Source organism: Nyctereutes procyonoides, unplaced genomic scaffold (genome assembly GCF_905146905.1).
Source record: "Nyctereutes procyonoides isolate TBG_1078 unplaced genomic scaffold, NYPRO_anot_genome, whole genome shotgun sequence".
NCBI classification, from domain to species: domain Eukaryota; kingdom Metazoa; phylum Chordata; class Mammalia; order Carnivora; family Canidae; genus Nyctereutes; species Nyctereutes procyonoides.
Genome location: NW_026575052.1, coordinates 49,234,227 through 49,258,202, shown reverse-complemented (window position 1 = coordinate 49,258,202; position 23,976 = coordinate 49,234,227). Strand labels below are relative to the sequence as shown.

Here is a 23,976-nt window from a genome sequence, read left to right as displayed (position 1 = left end):
CAGGAGCCCGACGCGGGATTCGATCCCGGGTCTCCAGGATCGCGCCCCGGGCCAAAGGCAGGCGCTAAACCGCTGCGCCACTCAGGGATCCCAATTGAGACTTTTTTAAAATAGTAGAATAAGAAACAAATGTGAGATGACACTATGAATTTTGAAGTGTTAGGTAGAAAAAGATCACAGCATCGGGAGCTGTAATATCCAGACACAAAATTTTGTTTGAAAATGTCTGCAAGTACCTATGATCTTTAATGACTTTGCTTACATCAACAGAAAGTTCAAAATTACTACTAAACAAATAGTATTTAGTTTCCACTTATGGAATTAATCTGTAATGCTCATATCGGCTCCTTTGAACAAAATGTTATTTTTATCTACTTAGTGAAAGCAAACATGGTTATGAATTATTTTGATAGATTGAAACAGCATTTCATTCAATGCATTGCCTATATTTTGGACCAGTGCCATCAGAGAGCAGAAATATATTACTTAGTTGGGAAGTCCCCAGCAACTAAGCTAATAAGCATTTTCAGTGTTACTTCTGATTTCTCCTTCTGATGCTCCTATCTACTCTCCTATGGCTTAAAATAATTTACAAAGGAGGGTTATTTCCCTTTTTAACATTTATTTATTTAAGTAATCTCTACACCCAACATGGGGCCTGAATTTACAGTCCTGATATCAAAAGTTATGTTCTTTTCTGACTCAGTCAGGCACCCCATAAGGTAAGTTTATTTCTTACTAGCTCTTCATTTCAGGACAGGTAACTCTTCTCCTGCAATTAGGTGTAAAGAACTTTATTTCTATCAGCTAAGGGTAAACTCAGATCCATCAACACTTCAGTTTTACTTAACATCATTGGAACAATTGGTACCTCTAAGAATCTTCTCAGGACAGTGTATACTCAAAGGCTATCTGGAGGTCCACCTTTTTTCAATTATTCTAGAATCTGGTAGGATGATTATTTGAATTGCATAATGAAAAACAAAAGTCTACACCCACTTTCTTATGAATCTACAGGCAGCAGAATCTCTGCAAATTCCTGCCTTCTGTGCAAAATTAGTTGCTTCTATAGCTGATTGTTGGTCCTTGGGTTCTCACTTCCTCTCTAATGGCACTTTTTGAGCATAAAGTATCGGCCAAGGCAAATGATTATCTTTTTTCTTCTCAGAACACTGGGAGTGAGGATATTTGTATTCCAACCATGATTCTCTTATATAGTCAAGGACAAGGCACTTCCTTCTGATTTAAAAAATCATTAAAATGAAGGTATAGGACTATATCATCGCTAATATTCCCTCCAATCAAAAACTGTATTAAATTACCTCTCTGTATTTTAAAGAAAATTTGAGTCTCTGATCCTTACATTGTGGTGTCTAGAACATAGTAGGTGTTCAATATTATTGAATTAATTTGTTACACTCTGGTGTAAACAGTTTCTATATAATATTTTTCTCTTGTATACATAGACACTTTTCAAAATAAGTCATACTTTTTTACTTGCAAACACTTAGTGTCATACTTTTTTACTTGCAAACACTGTGTTCTATGAAGTCTGAGGCAGTACCCAACATCATTTCAAAGTTAAAATGCAAAACAGAAAAAATGTTTTAAATTATCTAGAATTAATAAGTACCTATCATGAACAGTGTTGCATTAATTCATTTTCTTGAAATGTATTTTTAAATTATATCAGAGATCTGTAGATCGAAATAATATAAATGAAATAATTTTGAAAGATAAAACAACTTCCTGAAAAATCAGTTATTTTGTTTCAATATGGTGCAGTAACTTAGTAAGGACTCTGAGCGCCGCTGTTCACCAACCAGGGGGAAAATGGTGCAAAAGATCTGCCAGAACCACTGAGCTTTTGCCGTACAGAGAAACACCTGACTAAGACAAACTCTCTTCCAAGCTGCATCAAACTCAGGTCTCTTATACTAGATTCTAGGCTTATTTTACGAATACAAAAGATTCCACGCTGACACACTGGCATCCAGAAGCATAACAGGAGATTGCCCAGCGTCTGAACAAGATCAGCACAACAATGGCGGCTCCGCAGAAGGGTCGGGACTACAGAGGATTCATCCTGCTCTCGATTCTCCTGGGGACCCGGAGGGGAGCTTGGGCAGGACATATTCTTTACTCCGTGCCAGAGGAGACAGACAAAGGGTCTTTTGTGGGTAATATCGCTAAGGACCTGGGGCTGGAGCCCCGGGAGCTGGCGGAGCGCGGAGCCCGCATCGTCTCCACAGGTAGGACGCAGCTCTTTGCTCTGAACCTGCGAAGCGGCAGTTTGGTCACGGCGGACAGGATAGATCGGGAGGAGCTCTGCGCTCAGAGCGCGCGGTGCCTGGTGAACTTTAACATTCTGATGGATAAAATGAATCTTTACCCTATAGAAGTGGAAATAATAGATATTAATGACAACGCTCCTAGATTCTTGATGGAAGAAATGACTGTAAAAATAACAGAGAACACTGCTCCTGGGGTGCGATATCCGTTAAATGAGGCTCGGGATCCAGATATAGGCACGAACTCCATCCAGAGCTACCAGCTCAACTCCAATCAGCATTTCTCCCTGGTTGTGCAGACTGGAGACGATGGAGCTAAATATCCAGAATTAGTGCTGGAGAGGGTGCTGGATCGAGAGGAGGAGGCGGTTCACCACCTACTCCTCACAGCCTCTGATGGCGGCAACCCACCCCAGTCCGAAACCGCCCGCATCCAAGTAACAGTGGTAGATGTGAATGATCATGCGCCAATCTTCTCTTTGCCTCAGTACCAAGTTAGTGTCCCTGAGAACATTCCAGTGGGCACAAGATTGCTAACAGTACATGCTGTTGACCTGGATGAGGGACTCAATGGAGAAGTGACATATTCTTTCCGGAAAATAACTCAGAAGATTCTACAGATATTCCAACTGAACCCTCATACAGGAGAATTATCAACTTTAGAAGGCCTAGATTATGAAGTGTCCAACTACTATGAAATGGAAGTTCAGGCTCAGGATGGTCCTGGTAGTATGACAAGGGCTAAAGTAATGATCACAATTTTAGATGTGAATGACAATACCCCAGAAGTGACTGTAACATCTGTAAGCAACTTGATCCCTGAAGACACTCCTCTTGGAACAGTAGTTGCTCTTTTCTACCTTCAAGATCGAGATTCCGGCGAGAATGGTAAGGTGACCTGCACTATATCAGAAAATCTGCCTTTTAAATTAGAAAGATCAATAGACAACTATTATAGGTTGGTGACAGCGAAAAACCTAGATCGGGAAAAACTTTCTGTGTATAACATCACACTGAAAGCCACAGATGGTGGAACTCCACCCTTGTCCTCAGAAACTCACATCTCCGTGAATGTGGCAGATACCAATGACAACCCACCTGCCTTCCCCCAGTCCTCCTATTCTGTCTACATTCCTGAAAACAACCCTAGAGGTGCCTCCATCTTCTCTGTGACTGCACATGATCCAGACAGCCAGGAGAATGCCCATGTCACTTACTCTCTGTCTGAAGACACGCTCCAGGGGGCATCTCTATCCTCCTATGTGTCCATCAACTCTGACACCGGTATCCTGTATGCTTTGCACTCCTTTGACTATGAGCTGTTCCGTGACCTGCAGTTGAGAGTGACTGCACAAGATAGAGGGGACCCACCACTTAGCAGCAATGTGACCTTGAGTATATTCGTGCTGGACCAAAATGACAATGCACCTGATATCTTGTACCCCACCCTCCCCATCGACGGTTCCACAGGCGTGGAGCTGGCTCCCCGATTTGCAGAGTCTGGCTACCTGGTCACCAAAGTGGTGGCAGTGGACAGAGACTCAGGCCAGAACGCCTGGCTGTCCTACCACCTGCTCAAGGCCAGTGAGCCTGGGCTCTTCCAGGTGGGGCTGCACACGGGAGAGGTGCGCACAGCGCGGGCCCTGCTGGACAGAGACGCGCTCAAGCAGAGCCTGGTGGTGGCGGTGCAGGACCACGGCCAGCCCCCTCTCTCGGCCACCGTCACGCTCACCGTGGCCATTGCTGACAGCATCCCAGATGTCCTGGCTGACTTGGGCAGTCTGGAGCCCCCGGCTGACCCTAATGCCTCAGGCCTCACGCTGTACCTGGTGGTGGCCGTGGCCGCAGTCTCCTGCGTCTTCCTCGCCTTTGTCATCGTGCTGCTGGCGCTCAGGCTGAGGCGCTGGCACGCGTCGCGTCTGCTCCAGGCTGCAGGAGGAGGGCTGCTGGGCGTGCCGGCCTCGGCCTCGCAGTTTGTGGGCGTGGACCGGGTCGGGGCGTTCTGGCAGACTTATTCTCACGAGGTGTCCCTGACCGCGGGCTCGCGGGCGAGTCATGTGATCTTCCCGCAGCCCAACTATGCAGATATGCTTATCAGTTTGGAGACTTGTGAGAAAAAAGATCCCTTATCCATAGATTTTCATGAATGTAAGGATGAAGCTGAAAACATTCAGGTGAGTTCACTAATTTATCTTTATGTCCTCAAGGAATATTATTTTGTGTAATTTTCTTTGTTGTTTTGAAAAAGAATTGTTTTGAAGATGTGTTGAAAAACCTTTAGGAATGCCTGGATGGCTCAGCAGTTGAGCATCTGTCTTTGGCCCAGGGCATGATCCTGGAGTTCTAGGGTGGAGTCCTACATCAGGCTCTCCGCATGGCGCCTGCTTCACCCTCTGCCTATGTTACTGCCTCTGTGTGTGTGTGTCTCATGAATAGATAAAAAATAAAATAAAATAAAACCTTTAAAGAGGTAAAGCAAGCTCAACGATGTATTTCAGTGGCTGATACTTTAACATAGAACACTTACTGGCATAGGTTTTGGTGTCCTTTCCGTAGTGAAAGCCTGTGGACAAGATTGTGAATAAGTGGACTATCACATTTTTATACCTTCCACCTATTTTCCACTCAGTGTTCTTAACTCATGTGTTTTATAAATGAGAATCAATTGTTACATCTTTCTCATTGCCCTAGGATACCCACCTCCCCTAGGGTATCTATCAGTTTGTTCTCAATAGTTAAGAGTCTGGTTCTTGGAGGTGGCTCCATTGGTTAAGCATCCAGTTGTTGATCTCTGCTCAGCTTTTGATCTCAGGATCATGAGTTCAAGTCCTGCCCTGTGTTGGGCCCTATATGGGCATGGAGCCTACTTAGAGAAAAAAAGAGTCTGTTTCTTGGTTTGTCTCTCTCTTTTTTCCTTGCTCATTTGTTTCATTTCTTAAATTCCAAATATGAATGAAATCATATGGTAGTTGTTTTTCTCTGATTGACTTATCTTACTTAGCATTATAATCTGTAGGTCCCTCCATCTTGTTGCAAATGGCAAGATTTCATTCTTTTATGGCTGAATAATATTCCATTGAGATATATATATATGTATATATATATCATATTTTCTTTATCCATTCATCAATCAATAGACACTTAGGCTGTTTCCATAATATGGCTAGTTTAAATAATGCTGCTATAAACATAGGAGTGCATGTATCCCTTTGAATTAGTGTTTTTATATCTTGGTATATACCCAGTAGCACCATTACTGGATCATAGGGTGGTTCTATTTTTAACTTTTTGATAAACTTTCATACTGTTTTCCACAGTAGCTGCATCAGTTTGCATTCCCACCAACAGTGTAAGAGGGCTGCTTTTTGTCCACATCCTTACCAATACTTGTCATTTCTTGTGTTTTTTATTTTAGCCATGCTGACAGGTAGGAGGTGATATGTCACTTCCTGACATACTTAAAGCATAATCACCTATTGAAGTTAGCTTATGCTAGATTATACCTACAGAATGAAATGTGTGGAGTGCCTAAGTGGCTTAGGCCCTTGGCTCAGGTCATGATCTCAAGGTCCTGGGATGGAGCCCTGAGTGGACTCCATGCTCAGTGGGGAATCTGTTTCTCTCTCTCTCCCTCTGCCCCTCCCTCTGCTTGTGCTCTCTTTCTCTCTACCTCAAATAAAGTCTTAAAAAAAGATTAAATGTATGCATCAAGCTTTATTAAGATCTCTATCAATGACATGGATCTAATGCAATAATAAAGGTTATTGTCTGAAAGCAATAAAATATGACATCAAATAAAATGTAATTTCAAGTGAAACTTGTGACATAAGCAGTTACATGTATCAAAACAGAATTCCATTGGGCTATTTTAGTGGTACAGACATGTGAAGTGTTTGTGAGCTCTCCTAGTGGGAGATTGGGAATGCTTGCTTTATGAAACAACCATATACTCAAGTATTAGGCCAGAAGTTGATTCAATTTATTGGATCTGCTGAAATATTCTGTTACAAATAATCCAATCTGGGGTTAACTACTTCTATATTCATTATATAACATTTCAGTAAAGGTCAGTATATCAGTTGATTAGCAACTAGAAGAGGTCATGATGATGACAAGTAATCTTGTTTACTTGGATCTACTTGTTTACTTGGATCTACTTGTTTACTAGGAACTATGCAAAATATTATTCCCTTGTAACTTTGAAGATTGATGTTACATTTTGTAACCAGGATATTAATTGTGCAATAAGAGGGAGGGGGGTAGGCTATTTCCTGGCTGTGTTTAAAATCTCAAGTATTAAATAAAAGGACAGGACTTTTTTTCTAACATAGCATTGAGTTTGGTGGTATTTTGCATAAAAGGGGATTGCAATAGTGCAGAAGTATGTTTCAGATATTATACAGTATTCAGATGTATAATCACTTGGAGAGGAGACAATATTACTGACATTTTGTGAGGCAGAAATACAATTATCAGGGATTCCTGGGTGGCTGAGCGGTTGAGCATCAGCATTTGGCTCAGGGCTTGAGCCCTGGTTCGAGTACAAGGCCAAATCAGACTCTCTGCAAGGAGCTTGCTTCTCCCTCTCTCTGTGTCTCTGCCTCTCTCTGTGTGTCTCTCATGAATAAATAAATAAAATCATTTTTAAAATAAATATGATTATCAGATATTTTGAAGAGGAAAATCCAACCAGATTCATTAAATACATACAAATATTTTTAAACAAAGGAAAGAAACCACCACTAAAAGCAATAGTATGTTACTGCAAATGAATATTCTAAGGACTATATCATCACGAGATATTGTATTTAAGCACACAGCTGGAAACCGGTATCTCACTGCAGTAGACCAGGGTTAGTGACTTTCTGTTGCAAGACAAAATATATATCTCTGCTGACTTTAAAGATTGATGTTATATTTTATAACCAGGAAAGTAATGTGCAATGTAAAGGAGAGGGAATAGGCTAACATTCTTCCCAGCTATCATTTCCTTAACTGGTAGAAGTGTATGTCAGATAATATTTCTATAAAGAAATTGTGGAAGCTATTTTGAAAGACAGAAGATTTTAGAGGGAAGTATAAGTTGTGCCCTTTTTAAGACAATTTCAGCATTACTGATGGTTTCTGAAAAATTGAAATGACTATAAAAGTACCCAAAAAGTAAGGAAATCAAGAGAAAGTAGAAACAAGGAAAGAAGGATAAAACTTTATTCATATACTGCTAGTTAATAAGTATTCAAAATTACTGTACTCTAAGATCCTTTAGGCAAAGTCTGTTACAGTCATCTATTACAGTGCGAATTGAAGAAAGAGGAACAATTATGTCAACATATTAATTACCCTAAAAACCTGGAAATTTGGTATAAATAATGTAGCTAATACTATGAATTAATCGTCATTAAATATATACACATATAAAAAGGATTTGTTCAATTAGACACATGATTGTAATTACAGTAGCTGGTTAAACTGAAGCAGCCAAGGCTGCAGTTTCCTAGTGCGGACTGTGGGCGCCGCTGTTGGCCAAAGTGGAGAGCTTGGGCACTGGCGCTCTCCTCGCGCAGCCGCAGCGCACTTTCCCTATCAGACTCGCTAGCCCGAGCCTTTAACACCATTTCCTCCTTTGGAAAAGAAGAAACCCCGACCCTCACACAGGACTTACAGCCTTTTCGGAGCTCCGGACATCTGCGGCACAGATCATTTGTAATCCGGCGTCTCCGGGCCGGTGAGCAACCCGAGCGGAGCAAGAGGGATGGGGAGCGGCGCTGGAGAGAGGGGCTGGGCTGAGAGGTGGCCAGTGCTCTTTCCCTTCCTGCAGTCTTTGTTCTGCTGGGCGCTCTCGGAGCAGATCCGCTACCGGATTCCCGAGGAAATGCCCGAGGGTTCGGTGGTGGGGAACCTCGCCAAGGATTTGGGACTCAGCGTGCACGAGTTACCGACTCGACAACTGCGCATCAGTTTGGAGAAGCCTTACTTCACCGTGAGCGCCAAGAGCGGGGAGTTACTTGTGAGCAGCAGGCTAGACCGGGAGCAGATGTGCGGGAAGAAGTCAGCCTGTACTTTGGAATTTGAGGCTGTTGCTGAAAATCCGTTGAACTTTTATCACGTGAGTGTGGACGTCGAAGATATTAATGACCACACGCCAAAATTCACCCAAACTTCTTTTGATCTGCAAATAAGTGAGTCTACAAAGCCCGGGGCACGATTTATTTTAGGATCTGCTCACGACGGAGATATTGGTACCAACTCACTACAGAGTTACCAGCTCAACCCCAATGATCATTTCTCACTCGTGAATAAAGATAAGTTAGATGGCAGTAAATACCCTGAACTCGTACTACAGACGCCGTTAGACCGGGAAGAGCAGAAATCCTACAGGTTGACCTTGACTGCGTTGGACTGCGGGGATCCACCCCTAAGTAGTACTGCCCAGATACAGGTCCTAGTGACTGATGCCAACGATAACCCTCCCGTGTTCAGTCAAGAGCTATACAAGGTAGGCATTCCGGAAAATGTGCTTCCGGGCGCCACTGTGCTTCAAGTGATGGCCACCGATCAGGATGAGGGTGTCAATGCCCAGATCACCTTCTCTTTCACTGAAGCAGGCCAGATCACCCAGTTTGACCTGAATGCTAATACTGGAGAAATTACTATTCTAAATACATTAGATTTTGAGGAAGTCAAGGAATATTCCATTGTTTTGGAAGCAAGGGATGGTGGAGGAATGATTGCCCAATGTACCGTGGAGATAGAGGTCCAAGACGTAAATGACAATTTCCCAGAAGTGGTATTCCAATCTCTGCCAGATCTTATTATGGAGGACACCAAGCTGGGAACACACGTTGCTTTGCTTAAAATCCGTGACAAGGATTCTGGACACAACGGAGAAGTTACCTGTAAATTAGAAGGTGATGTTCCATTTAAAATACTTTCTTCTTCTATGAACACCTATAAATTAGTGACAGATGCAGTTCTAGACCGCGAGCAGACCGCTGAGTACAATGTCACCATCACAGCCACCGACAGGGGAAAGCCGCCTCTATCCTCCAGCGCAAGCTTCACCCTACACATCGGCGACGTCAACGACAACGCGCCAGTTTTCCACCAGGCCTCCTACGTGGTCCACGTGGCCGAAAACAACCCTCCTGGAGCCTCCATCGCCCAGGTCAGCGCCTCCGACCCCGACCTGGGGCCCAACGGCCGCGTCTCCTACTCCATCGTGGCCAGCGACCTGGAGCCACGGGCGCTGGCGTCCTACGTGTCGGTGAGCGCGCAGAGCGGCGTGGTGTTCGCGCAGCGCGCCTTCGACCACGAGCAGCTGCGCGCCTTCGAGCTGACCCTGCAGGCCCGCGACCAGGGCTCGCCCGCGCTCAGCGCCAACGTGAGCCTGCGCGTGTTGGTGGGCGACCGCAACGACAACGCGCCGCGGGTGCTGTACCCGGCGCTGGGGCCCGACGGCTCGGCGCTCTTCGACACGGTGCCGCGCGCCGCGCAGCCCGGCTACCTGGTCACCAAGGTGGTGGCGGTGGACGCCGACTCGGGACACAATGCCTGGCTGTCATACCACGTGCTGCAGGCCAGCGAGCCGGGACTCTTCAGCCTGGGGCTGCGCACGGGCGAGGTGCGCACGGCGCGTGCTTTGGGCGACAGGGACGCGGCCCGCCAGCGCCTGCTGGTCGCTGTGCGGGATGGGGGACAGCCGCCCCTCTCGGCCACAGCCACGCTGCTCCTGGTTTTCGCTGACAGCTTGCAGGAGGCGCTGCCAGACGTCAGCGAGCGCCAGGCGCCCGCTGATCCCCAGGCTGAGCTGCAGTTCTACCTGGTGGTGGCTTTGGCCTTGATCTCCGTGCTCTTCCTCCTCGCGGTGATTCTGGCGGTTGCCCTGCGCCTGGGACGCTCCTCCAGCTCCACCACCTGGGGCTGCTTTCAGACCAATGTTTGCTCCAAGACTGAATCTGGAGTTATCTCCACTTACAGCGAAGGGACTTTGCCTTATTCCTACAATCTGTGCATTGCCTCACAATCAGCTAAGACAGAGTTTAATTTTCTGAAATGTAATGAGCAGTTGAGTTCAGAACAAGACATACATTCTGGTGATTCATCTGGGGCCTTATTTCCACTTTGCAAATCCAGTGAGTCAACCTCCCATATGGTGAGTTTCTTTTAAGCATATCGTGCTTCTTATGATCTATCCAATTCTTTATATTCATAGGAAAATACACAATTTGTAAATCTAAAAGTTTCTCTAAAAAGTCAGAAGTCTGTCATACTATTCTTCAAGGGAAGTTGAAGCAGGAGCAGTTACGTCTCTTTTAGGAATGTCTTACCTGGCTCAGATCTACAAAGCAGTGAGAGGGTGGTTTTATCTATGAAGGGAAACAGTGTTAGAGACTATCTCCCAAAAGCTAATGAGATTTCTTCCTAATTTTTTCTTCCTATTATTATGTGTGTGTGTGTATATATATGGCTGGACATTCTTTAAGTGTAAAAGTGGGCAGTCATTTAAGTAACCCTTTAAAACAAACAAGCTAAAATTAGACATTTTTCTTAACTGATTTAACTGTTGTTTTGCTTCCTATATTTTTTTCCTTTTGTTTCAAAGTCTCCTAAATATCTTAACCTGGATGTTTATGTAGATGGATACATTGCAATGGTGTGTATGTTTAAAAGCATTTTACTCACTAGTAAGACCATTATGCTCACCAGAAGATAAACATACTTTCTTTTACATAAACAGCATAGGTTTTTCATACACAACCCTATATAATTTTAAACTATTTTGCAGCCTTAATATAGTCAGAGGTCTTCTAGTCATTCTCTTATCTCTAGGAGAAAAATAGAGTCTTCAATTCTTGAAATCTTAGACAAAATTGCCAATGTGATGTGCATACAAATATATATTATAATACAATTTTCATCTTTGCTAGATTTCTGTTTGTAACCACTCAGTTACTGGCCACTTCACAAACTACTGAAGAAAAAAGACAATTTTTTGTACCCACACTTTTTGACTGCTTGGTGATAATTATGTGTTTTGTTTTTGGGGTTCTCTTTATCAAAATACTAATTAAGATAAAATTAACTTTAGATCCAATAAAAATATACAAAAATATGTAAATCGAACTTCAGCAAAAAATATACAAAAATAAAAAATAAAATTAACTTTAAAATAGATCTTTCTTAAGGAGTTAGTTAAGTCTGTTTAAAAATGTAAACATCCCTCATTGTAGAAGAGTAGGATGGAGATTTGCTTTTCCTTGTGTATTCATTTGTATTTCAAAAATATTTCCTATTCAAATAGAAAAAAAATACATTATTTAAATAAAGGAGTGCCTGGGTGGCTCCGTCAGTTAAACCTCTGCCTTCAACTCAGGTCAATATCTCAGGATCTTGGGGTCAAACCCCACATGGGCTCTGTGCATCTTGAGGAGTCTGCTTGTCCCTCTACTCCTCCCTCTGCTCCTCCCACCACTCACAGTCTCTCTGAAATAAAATAAAATACAATACAATAAAATACAATACAATAAAATCTTAAAACAAAACAAGGGTTCCTGGCTGGCTCAGTTGGTATAGCACTGGATTCTTCATTTTGGGGTTGAGTTTGAGCCCCACCTTGGGTATAGATATTATAAATAAATAAATAAGTAAATAAATAAATAAAGTAAAATAATATAATCTCATGAACATTGAAAGTAAAAGCATTTATTCTGTTAAAATTTCACAATATTACTTTGAAAACAATCAATATGTAATTAAAATGGCATTTTAAAAAGAAACTTAGAAATCAACATCTCTAAAAGATTACTATAATGATTAATTGGTTTACATCAAGTACAATATCTTCTGAGTCAGTCATTTTCAATAGTTCTACTTTAGTCTAAAAATGAATTTACTTCCAGTGACAACTGGAGTCCTTAGTTAAGAATAGATTTACAATAAAAAAAACAATAAAAAAAGAATAGATTTACAATAAATCTTAGAGCATAGTAAGAAATGAAATTTAATGATTTACATTTTGAGTAAATTGGGGATTCCTGGGTGACTCAGCGGTTTAACGCCTGCCTTTGGCCCAGGACTGATCCTGGAATCCCAGGATCAAGTTCCCACATGGGGCTCCCTGCATGGAGCCTGCTTCTCCCTCTACCTGTGTCTCTGCCTCTCTCTCTCTCTCTCTCTCTCTTTCTCTCTCTCTCTCAGTGTCTCATGAATAAATAAATAAAATCTTTTTTAAAAAAGTAAATGTATTCCAGAAATTTGAGTAATGTGAGACTAACCCGTAAATTTTGGGGGATCATTTAATAATACTATATAAAACTTTAACCCTACTTAATCTCATGCTTCTTGGAAATGACTTTTTTTAATTTTTATTTATTTATGATAGTCACAGAGAGAGAGAGAGAGAGGCAGAGACACAGGCAGAGGGAGAAGCGGGCTCCATGCACCGGGAGCCCGATGTGGGATTCGATCCCGGGTCTCCAGGATCGCGCCCTGGGCCAAAGGCAGGCGCCAAAACGCTGCGCCACCCAGGGATCCCTTGGCAATGACTTTTAAAATCTGAATTCAGAAACAAACTAAAAAATTCAAAACATACTATAAAAGGCAAGTAGTATTTTTTTTCTCTCAATAACCTAGCGCATATTATTACATTTCTAATTGGATGCAGTAACTGCTTAGGACTCTAAGCGCCGCTGTTCACCTACTTAGAGATCAATGTAACAAAATGCCATCCGGTTACTAAGCGCTCCTGTTTCGCAAAGACCCACAGATCCCACAAACCAATTGCAGGGCTGCGGAAACTCTCTCCCTACATCTGAGACACTCTAGTTTTCTATAAGATGATCTTCATAGCATCAGCAAAAAGGTAAACACGACATATATGCCCAATGAGGATTCTGAGTGGATTCAGTAATAAAAGAATAATGGCTGCTCCAAAAAATTACCAGAGACGCAGCAAGCTGGTCCTGCTGTGCGCGCTCCTGGGCACGCTGGGGGAAATGGGGAGAGGACAGATCCACTATTCAGTGCCAGAAGAGAGCGACAAAGGATCCTTTGTGGGTAACATCTCCAAGGACCTGAATCTGGAGTCACACGAGCTGGTGAAGCACGGAGTCCGCATCGTCTCCAGAGGTAGGACACAGCTTTTTGCTCTGCACCAGAAAACTGGCAGCTTGCTCACAGCGGAGAGGATAGACCGGGAGGAGCTCTGCGCTCAGAATGCGCGGTGTTTAGTACATATCAACATCTTGGCTGAAGGCAAAGGAAAACTTTTCAGGATAGAAATAGAAATCACTGATATCAATGATAATAACCCAAAATTCCAGGTCGAAAATGTGGAAATGAAAATTAATGAAATCGCTGCACCTGGAACACGTTATCCCCTCCCCGAGGCTGTTGACCCGGATGTAGGCATGAATTCCTTACAGAGCTACCAGCTCAGCCCCAATCGGCACTTCTCCCTGGACGTGCAAACTGGAGAGGATGGAACTCTACACCCAGAGCTGGTGCTGGAGCAGGCCCTGGACCGCGAGGAAGAGGCTGTTCACCACCTGGTCCTCAGTGCCTCTGACGGCGGTGACCCACGTCGCTCCAGCACCATGCATATCCACGTGAAGGTGTTGGATACAAACGACAATGCCCCGGTTTTTACTCTACCGGTTTACCGAGTGAAAGTCCCAGAGAACGTGCCCCTGGGCACCCGGCTGCTTACTGTGAGCGCCAGCGACCCAGATGAGGGAGCCAACGGAGAAGTGGTCTACAGATTCTGGAAAATTAGTGAAAAACAATCTCCGTTATTCCAGCTTAATGAAAATACTGGGGAAATATCAACAGCAGGGGATCTAGACTATGAAGAATGTGCATTTTATGAAATGGAAATACAAGCTGAAGATGTAGGGGCACTTTTGGGGAGGACCAGAGTACTCATTTCAGTGGAAGATGTAAATGACAATAGACCAGAAGTGATCATTACATCTCTGTTTAGTCCAGTCTTGGAAAATACTCTTCCTGGGACAGTAATTGCCTTCTTGAATGTGCATGACCGAGACTCTGGGAAGAATGGTCAAGTTGTCTGTTACATACCTCATAATTTACCTTTTCAATTAGAAAAATCAGTAGATAATTACTATAGACTGGTGACATGGAAATATATGGACCGAGAAAAGATTTCTATGTACAATATCACAGTGATGGCTTCAGATCTAGGAACTCCTTCTCTATCTACAGAAACTTACATCATTGTCTATGTGGCAGATATCAATGACAATCCACCCACCTTCCTTCAAGTCTCCTATTCAGCCTATATCCCAGAGAACAACCCCAGAGGTGCCTCCATCTTCACTGTGATGGCTAACGACCCCGACAGTGGCAAAAACGCCCAGGTCACATACTCTGTGACCGAGGACATCATCATGGGGGGGCCTCTATCCTCCTATGTCTCCATCGACTCAGACACAGGCATCCTATATGCATTGTGCTCCTTTGACTATGAGCACATACGAGACTTGCAGTTACTGGTGACTGCCAGCGATAGTGGGGACCCTCCACTTAGCAGCAACGTGTCACTGACCGTGTTTGTGATGGACCAGAATGACAACACACCAGAGATCCTGTACCCTGCCCTCCCCACCGAAGGTTCCACAGGCGTGGAGCTGGCGCCCCGCTCCGCAGAACCCAGCTACCTGGTCACCAAGGTGGTGGCAGTGGATAGAGACTCAGGCCAGAACGCCTGGCTGTCCTACCACCTGCTCAAGGTCAGTGAGCCTGGGCTCTTCCAGGTGGGGCTGCACACGGGAGAGGTGCGCACAGCGCGGGCCCTGCTGGACAGAGACGCGCTCAAGCAGAGCCTGGTGGTGGCGGTGCAGGACCACGGCCAGCCCCCTCTCTCGGCCACCGTCACGCTCACCGTGGCCATTGCTGACAGCATCCCAGATGTCCTGGCTGACTTGGGCAGCCTGGAAGCCCCACGTGACTCCCAAGCTTCAGACCTCACGCTGTACCTGGTGGTGGCCGTGGCCGCAGTCTCCTGCGTCTTCCTCGCCTTTGTCATCGTGCTGCTGGCGCTCAGGCTGAGGCGCTGGCACGCGTCTCGTCTGCTCCAGGCTGCAGGAGGAGGGCTGCTGGGCGTGCCGGCCTCGGCCTCGCAGTTTGTGGGCGTGGACGGGGTGCGGGCGTTCCTGCAGACCTATTCTCACGAGGTGTCCCTGACCCCGGGCTCGCGGCAGAGTCACGTGATCTTCCCGCAGCCCAACTATGTGGACACTCTAATCAGTCTGGAGAGCTGTGAGAAAAATGATTCTTTGTTAACATGCGTGGATCTTCATGAATGTAAGGATGAAACTACTTCTGTTCAGGTGAGTTCAGTTCTTTGTTCATGTTTAATTCTCAAAGAATTGTATGTTTTATAAATTTATGTTCTTAGAACACAGTTCTTGGAGATAGTTTAAATATTTTTTTAAATGACACAAAGTTTTTGGTTTATTTTATTGGTGATACTATAAAATTGAGGTTCTAATCATGATAATTTGCTTCCTTTGCTTTATAAAGGCTCAGACACATTGTTTAAATGTTAACTCTCAACCTTAAAATCCATATGTGGGACACCTGGCTGGCTCATTCAGTAGAGCATGTGATTCTTGATCTCAGGGTAGTGAGTTCTAGCCCAGCTTTGGGTGTAGAGCTTACTTTAAAAAAATTATTAAATAGGGGCGCCTGTGTGTTTGGCTCAGTTGGGCCTCAGACTCTTGGTTTCTGCTTTGGTAGTGATCTCATGGGTCATGGAATCAAGTCTTGATAGGGCTCCTGGCTCATCGAGGAGTCTGCTTGAAGGTTCTCTCCCTCTGCCCCTCCCTGCACTTGTGCTCAAGCTTTCTCTCAGTTATATATATTTTTTTTCTCAGAAAAAATAGCGGAGACTTTTAAATCTTTGTATTAGCTTAGTAAAAGTAAACTACATCTCACAACTTTAGGATTCTGTTTAGGGTTGGATCTTGAGGGTCTAAGGTTTTCTAGGCTTTTGAAGATTTCTTCACTTCAGTCCCCTTTTATGAGCTTGTGTTTGCATCAGTACCTTTCAATTTTTAATACTTATTATATTTCAAAATGCAAATACATTTGAAAGGGTGGAACCCTATCGTAGGTGAGGCTGGTTCCCTTATGTGTCAGTGGTCTCCAAGAGCTCATACTAAAGTGGACATAGAATCTAAAGTTTAAAATGTCCAGCACTCCCCAAGGAAACAAAAATAAAAACAACAAAATCATATTTTAAGTAAAATATCCTTTTGTAATATACAGAAAACATATTTTCAGTAAGTAAGAAAATATGTAAAATACAGTAAACATATTTTCAGTAAGTTCCAATGAGTTCTTTTGATTGGGCAGCCATGTGGAATGTGCTGTGTTCTCATGGTGAGAGATTTTGAGAATGTTGGTTTTAAGAAAAAGTTTAATATAAACAGATTCTAAACAAGCTGATCAACTCAATTAGAAAATAATTCCATCTGGATTATATGTTTTCTGTATTCCTTGTTACAGCTTTAATAGTGCTCTTAATTTGTCATCACATGAGAATGAAAAACAATAAAGCATTTGTTATGAAAAGGTTACTTCCCAAGGATTGTGTAGTGTTTCTTCCTATTTTGCATGTACTGTGGGTGGGATTTAACTTCATATTTTCTGTAGTGTGTGTGCACAGATATTTGAGGGAATAACTATATTATTGACACTATGCTATTTTTATTTTTTTAAGATTTTATTTATTTATTCATGGGGTGGGGGGATGGACACTGGCAGAGGGAGAAGCAGACTCCATGCAGGGAGCCTGATGTGGGACTTGATCCTGGGTCTCCAGGATCACATCCTAGGATGAAGGCAGCGCTAAACCACTGAGCCACCCGGGCTGCCCAACGCTTTGCCAATTTTAAAAGTGTTTGGAAATTTACCCTGATGGAAAGTCCTTTTCTCTTGTTCAAAACATTCACTGATTGTTTAAAAATTTCAACAAATGGAGTAAAATAATTAGAACAAATGTCATTTGCCGAGGAAATTTATGTGAATAAACTTACCATAAGCTCAATTCAAAAGTTATTACTTCGGGATAAAATAGGTACATAGATAAGAAAGCAATGTGATCTACAATTCTTTTGTGACTTTGTATTGAATAATAGATAAACATTTCCCTGGTGACTTAAGAATGAACTAATGTAATACATTGGGTATGACGTAAACCAAGTAATTTTGAGACATGAAGAAGAAGGTAGAGTAAATCATCTCTTGGCTGCTTCATAGGGACAGGGTTTTTTTTAATGAATACTTACTTAGATAGTTAAAAGAGTAAAAAGAAATTATTTTTAAAACAGAGGATTGATATTATCAGAAGAAGGAGATGTTTGAAGATGTATGAAATTGCACAACTTTACAGAATAATTTTCTTTTTTAAAAAGATTTTATTTATTTATTCATGAGAGACCCAGAAAGAGAGGCAGAGACACAGGCAGAGGGAGAAGCAGGCTCCACGCAGGGAGTCCAATGTGGGACTCAATCCTAGGACTCCAGGATCATGCCCTGGGCCAAAGGCAGGTGCTAAACCACTGAGCCACCCAGGCGTTCCATACAGAATAATTTTCAACAGTGTTAGTATTCTCTAATATATGTAATATTAAACAGCATCAATCGTGTAGAAATGTTGGGGAAAACATTTAGGAACCAGTGAAAGAAGATTAAAATTGTCTCACATTCCATACTTAATAAGGAGAAATAAATTTTTGAAGTCAGTAGATGATAAACTCCCTGAGGTCAGGCCTCTGTCATTCATTTTTATATTGCCACTGACAAGGGCAGTTAATTAGCACAAGGCAAAAAGTTCAATGTATGTTTGTAGTAGGGTGAAATGGATGGACTAGTATCTGTAGGTTTCTAAAAAACAACATATTTCTAATAATATGAAAACATGTCAAAAGCTACCTTAAAGAAGGCTTCATAATTTAATATATTAAATATGTTAACATAAAAACAAGGCTGTTCAGTTAGATTGTAATTACAGTAGCTGGTTAAACTGAAGCAGCCAAGGCTGCAGTTTCCTAGTGCGGACTGTGGGCGCCGCTGTTGGCCAAAGTGGAGAGCTTGGGCACTGGCGATCTCCTCGCGCAGCCGCAGCGCACTTTCCCTATCAGACTCGCTAGCCCGAGCCTTTAACACCATTTCCTCCTTTGGAAAAGAAGAAACCCCGACCCTCACACAGGACTTACAGCCTTTTCGGAGCTCCGGACATCTGCGGCACAGATCATTTGTAATCCGGCGTCTCCGGGCCGGTGAGCAACCCGAGCGGAGCAAGAGGGATGGGGAGCGGCGCTGGAGAGAGGGGCTGGGCTGAGAGGTGGCCAGTGCTCTTTCCCTTCCTGCAGTCTTTGTTCTGCTGGGCGCTCTCGGAGCAGATCCGCTACCGGATTCCCGAGGAAATGCCCGAGGGTTCGGTGGTGGGGAACCTCGCCAAGGATTTGGGACTCAGCGTGCACGAGTTACCGACTCGACAACTGCGCATCAGTTTGGAGAAGCCTTACTTCACCGTGAGCGCCAAGAGCGGGGAGTTACTTGTGAGCAGCAGGCTAGACCGGGAGCAGATGTGCGGGAAGAAGTCAGCCTGTACTTTGGAATTTGAGGCTGTTGCTGAAAATCCGTTGAACTTTTATCACGTGAGTGTGGACGTCGAAGATATTAATGACCACACGCCAAAATTCACCCAAACTTCTTTTGATCTGCAAATAAGTGAGTCTACTGTGCCAGGCACTCGGTTTATATTAGAAGCAGCAGAAGATGCAGATATTGGCTTAAATGGTCTTCAGATTTATAAACTCTCTCTTAGCCCTCGTTTCTCATTGATAAATAAAGATAAATTAGATGGCAGTAAATACCCAGAACTGGCACTGGAGAAACGTTTAGACCGGGAACAACAGAGTTACCATTGTCTAGTTTTGACTGCTTTGGATGGTGGAGATCCGCCGCTCAGCGGCACCACTGAACTCCAGATCCAGGTAACTGATGCCAATGATAACCCCCCTGTTTTCAACCAGGACATATACAGAGTAAGCCTTCCAGAAAACGTGCCCCCAGGGACTGCAGTGCTGCAGGTGTCAGCCACTGACCAAGATGAGGGCATCAACTCTGAAATCACTTACTCCTTCTACAGGACAGGGCAAGTCTTCAGTCTGAATTCAAAGACCGGGGAAATCACAACTCTAAGGACGCTGGATTTTGAAGAAACCAAGGAATATTCTATAGTGGTAGAAGGGAGGGATGGTGGAGGACTGGCTGCGCAATGTACGGTAGAAATTAACATTCAAGATGAAAATGACAATAGTCCAGAAGTTACATTCCATTCTCTAGCCGAAATGATTCTGGAAAACGGACCACCAGGAACGCTAATTGCTTTGATCAAAATACATGATCAAGATTCCGGGGAGAATGGGGAGGTTAATTGTCGATTAGAGGGTGAAGTTCCTTTTCAGATTACCTCTTCATCCAAAAATTCATATAAGTTAGTAATAGACGGGACTCTGGACCGAGAACAGACCCCTGAGTACAATGTCACCATCACAGCCACCGACAGGGGAAAGCCGCCCCTCTCTTCTAGTATAACCATCGCTCTGCACGTTGCGGATGTCAACGACAACGCGCCAGTTTTCCACCAGGCCTCCTACGTGGTCCACGTGGCCGAAAACAACCCTCCTGGAGCCTCCATCGCCCAGGTCAGCGCCTCCGACCCCGACCTGGGGCCCAACGGCCGCGTCTCCTACTCCATCGTGGCCAGCGACCTGGAGCCACGGGCGCTGGCGTCCTACGTGTCGGTGAGCGCGCAGAGCGGCGTGGTGTTCGCGCAGCGCGCCTTCGACCACGAGCAGCTGCGCGCCTTCGAGCTGACCCTGCAGGCCCGCGACCAGGGCTCGCCCGCGCTCAGCGCCAACGTGAGCCTGCGCGTGTTGGTGGGCGACCGCAACGACAACGCGCCGCGGGTGCTGTACCCGGCGCTGGGGCCCGACGGCTCGGCGCTCTTCGACACGGTGCCGCGCGCCGCGCAGCCCGGCTACCTGGTCACCAAGGTGGTGGCGGTGGACGCCGACTCGGGACACAATGCCTGGCTGTCATACCACGTGCTGCAGGCCAGCGAGCCGGGACTCTTCAGCCTGGGGCTGCGCACGGGCGAGGTGCGCACGGCGCGTGCTTTGGGCGACAGGGACGCGGCCCGCCAGCGCCTGCTGGTCGCTGTGCGGGATGGGGGACAGCCGCCCCTCTCGGCCACAGCCACGCTGCTCCTGGTTTTCGCTGACAGCTTGCAGGAGGCGCTGCCAGACGTCAGCGAGCGCCAGGCGCCCGCTGATCCCCAGGCTGAGCTGCAGTTCTACCTGGTGGTGGCTTTGGCCTTGATCTCCGTGCTCTTCCTCCTCGCGGTGATTCTGGCGGTTGCCCTGCGCCTGGGACGCTCCTCCAGCTCCACCACCTGGGGCTGCCTTCAGCCTGGTCTGTGTGTCAAGTCCGGACCTGTGGTTCCTCCCAACTGTAGCGAAGGGACTTTGCCCTATTCCTACAATTTGTGCGTTGCCCATACTGGAAGGACAGAGTTTAATTTTCTGAAATGTAACGAGCAATTGAGTTCAGGACAAGATATACTACTCTGCAATGATTCATCTGGGGCCTTATTTCCACTTTATAATACCAATGAGTCGACTTCCCATCCTGAAACTCTAACCTCGGTGAGTTCAATTTAAGTATCTACTCCTTCTTGTCATCTATCAAATTTTTCATATTTATACGGAAATATATTGCATTTCTAAGAGTAGTGAGTTTTCTTAAGGATATTATAGCCCATCAGAAAGCTGTATTTCCATTTCTTAAGGATACTGGTGAGTTGGGAGTAGTTATGTGACACAATACAGTTATAACACAACTTCATATTTACAAAGTAGTGAGAGTGTGCTCCTTGCATCACAGCAAAAGCATTATATCAATTTCACATTTTTTGTACGTAATAAAATTTACCCACTCTTTGCCTCACTTAACGTGAATTTTTTTACATATAAGTAAACATTAAATTTAAAGTAGGTGATCATTTAATTCATCCTTTAAAGCAAAGAAACTACTACCAGCCATCTTCTTTCCATAGTATAGCTTCCATCTTTTTAAATGTTTATTTCACATATGTAGTTCCTTATATCTATCTAGTCATGACTGTTGAATGCTTTAAAATTGTAAGAAAATAGTTGAGTAGGCGAGAGGGAGAGGGAGACTCAGTGAACCCATCAGAAGATGCAATCACTATCTAAATTCCTTCAAATTTTCTTGAATGTAAAATCCTCCTCTTAAAAAAATAAAATAAAATCTTCCTCTTCCTGTTATAGTTAATAGACACTTGGCAAAAAAAAAAAAAAAAGGAAATGCCCTTGCCTCTATCACTTGCTGTCATTCCTGACCTATATTTTTGGAAGACATTGGGAAAGTCACTGGATTTGTCTTATTATTTGGAACTCTAAACATTAGTGAGTAGAGGTTTTCTCATCCTTATATCTGTAGGAAGGAAGGAGAATCCTGAATTTTCCATTTTATGACAAAAAAAAACTAATTTTATGCTCTAAGTTACCATTTCTTTTTTTAAGATTTTATTTATTCATGAGAGACTCAGAGAGAGGCAGAGACAGAAGAAGCAGGCTCAGGATCCCTGGGTGGCGCAGCGGTTTAGCGCCTGCCTTTGGCTCAGGGTGCGATCCTGGAGACCCGGGATTGAATCCCGCGTTGGGCTCCCGGTGCATGGAGCCTGCTTCTCCCTCTGCCTATGTCTCTGCCTCTCTCTCTCTCTCTCTGTGTTACTATCATAAATAAATAAAAATTTAAAAAAGTAAAATGATGGTTTTTTTTAAAAAAAAAAAAAAAGAAGAAGAAGCAGGCTCCATGCAAGGAGCTGGATATGGGACTCGATCCCAGAACTCCAGGATCACACCCTGAGCCAAAGGCCAGATGCTCAACAGCTGAGCCAGCCACCCAGGCATCCCTAAGTTATCATTTCTTAAGAATAGGTCTTCTACTTAGTCTTTCTTAGCAGTTGCTTCAATAAATGGTATCTTTACAAATTGCTGAAAGAATTTTTTTAATATAAGCTCTATGTCTGGTGTGGGGCTTCATTTCACCACCCTGAAATCAAGAGTCACATGTTCAACTATTGGAGCCAGCCAGGGTCCTCTGAAAGAATTTCTTGTAATCACACTTATTGCTTTTTAGTGATAGTAATGTGTTCTACATCTGGTGCTCTTTTTCTAATTATTAAAGAGATTTAAATGACCTTTATTTTTTAAAGATTTATTTATTTATTTATTTATTTATTTATTTATTTATTTATTTATTTGAGAGAGAGAGAGAGAGAGAGAAAGAGGCAGAGACACAGGAGGAGGGAGAAGCAGGCTCCATGCCGGAGCCTGACGTGGGACTCGATCCCGGGACTCCAGGATCGTGCCCTGGGCCAAAGGCAGGTGCTAAACCACCACTGAGCCACCCAGGCATCCCCTTAAATGACCTTTAAAATAAGAAGTTTAAGACTACTTTAAAATTGCATAATTTCTTTATGGAAGGATTGAAATGGAAACTTGCTTTTCACTGTGTGTTTATATGAATATTCCAAATGCCATAGACTGTGCATGCAGTATGTATTCACATAGAAAACTAAAAAATTTTTTGAAATACCATAAATGTTTAACATCCACAAATATGTAACTTAAAAATAATTCTTTCAAAATTTATCAATATTAGGTAAGAAAATCTATTACTCTTGCCTAATTAAAAGTATTTTGGGGAATGAAATTTTAAGGGAACTTTAATCCTGCAAATTTACTATCTGAATAAATTAACCTTATAAAACAATTTCAAAGTAAATAGTCCATATATTCACTCAATATAACTTATGTAATGTATGTATAATGTATAAAACTAAGAAAAATATGAATGTATTTCCAGAGGATTGCACATCTTAGTTACTTACTTCAGAAAAATGACATATAGAAAAATTTTGAAGCATTATAAAAAGTAAATTAGAATAATTTACATATATAAAATGAGAGCAAAATTCTACCACGAAGAAAAAAAACTCTACAAAGAATAAGTTAATCTGATATTAAGAAAAAATGTTGGGGGGACCCAGGTGGCTCAGTCGGTTAAACCTCTGACTCTTGCTCTCAGCTCGGGTCTTGATCTCAGGGTCCTAAGTTCAAGGCCTACATTCAGCTCCGTGCTGAGCATGGAGCCTTCTTAAAAAAAGAGGAGATCCCTGGGTGGCTCAGCAGGTTTTGCGCCTGCCTTCCACCCAGGGTATGATCCTGGAGTCCTGGGATCGAGTCCCACGTCAGGCTCCCTGCATGGAGCCTCCTTCTCCCCCTGCCTGTGTCTGCCTGTGTGTGTGTGTGTGTGTGTGTGTGTGTGTGTGTGTGTGTCTCATGAATAAAGTTTTTTAAATCTTAAAAAAAAAAAGAAAAAGAAAAATGGCGACTTAACGTGTATTAATAGAAGCTTCATTCTACTTCATTTTCAACTAACATATGCAGAAACAGTATTTGCTTTTGAAGTGAGAATGCAAGAAACAGACAAGTCCACAATCATGGTTAGAAAAGTATTTTCTTTTTTAGTCACCTATAATCATCATCTCAGTGGGTGTAGT

General features: G+C 43.5%; 1 protein-coding gene across 16 annotated transcripts in view; it reads left to right on the top strand.

Annotated features, from left to right (window-relative positions):
• The window catches only part of LOC129513663 (protocadherin gamma-C5), a 182,761-nt gene that overhangs the window by 64,808 nt on the left and 93,977 nt on the right, over positions 1-23,976 (top strand). The window contains exons 1-2 of one of the 16 annotated variants that reach the window (XM_055331895.1): positions 7,809-10,443; positions 13,049-13,183. The exons of 8 other annotated variants lie outside the window; for them this stretch is intronic. In XM_055331895.1, coding sequence (XP_055187870.1) covers positions 8,044-10,443; positions 13,049-13,105 — 2,457 coding nt within the window. In that variant the 5' untranslated portion in view covers positions 7,809-8,043 and the 3' untranslated portion in view covers positions 13,106-13,183. Of the gene's footprint in view, positions 1-1,750; positions 4,466-7,808; positions 10,444-12,519; positions 15,641-18,271; positions 21,032-23,976 lie in introns of those variants that run through there. 7 more of the 16 variants (XM_055331898.1, XM_055331887.1, XM_055331893.1 and 4 more) reach the window with 7 other exon arrangements.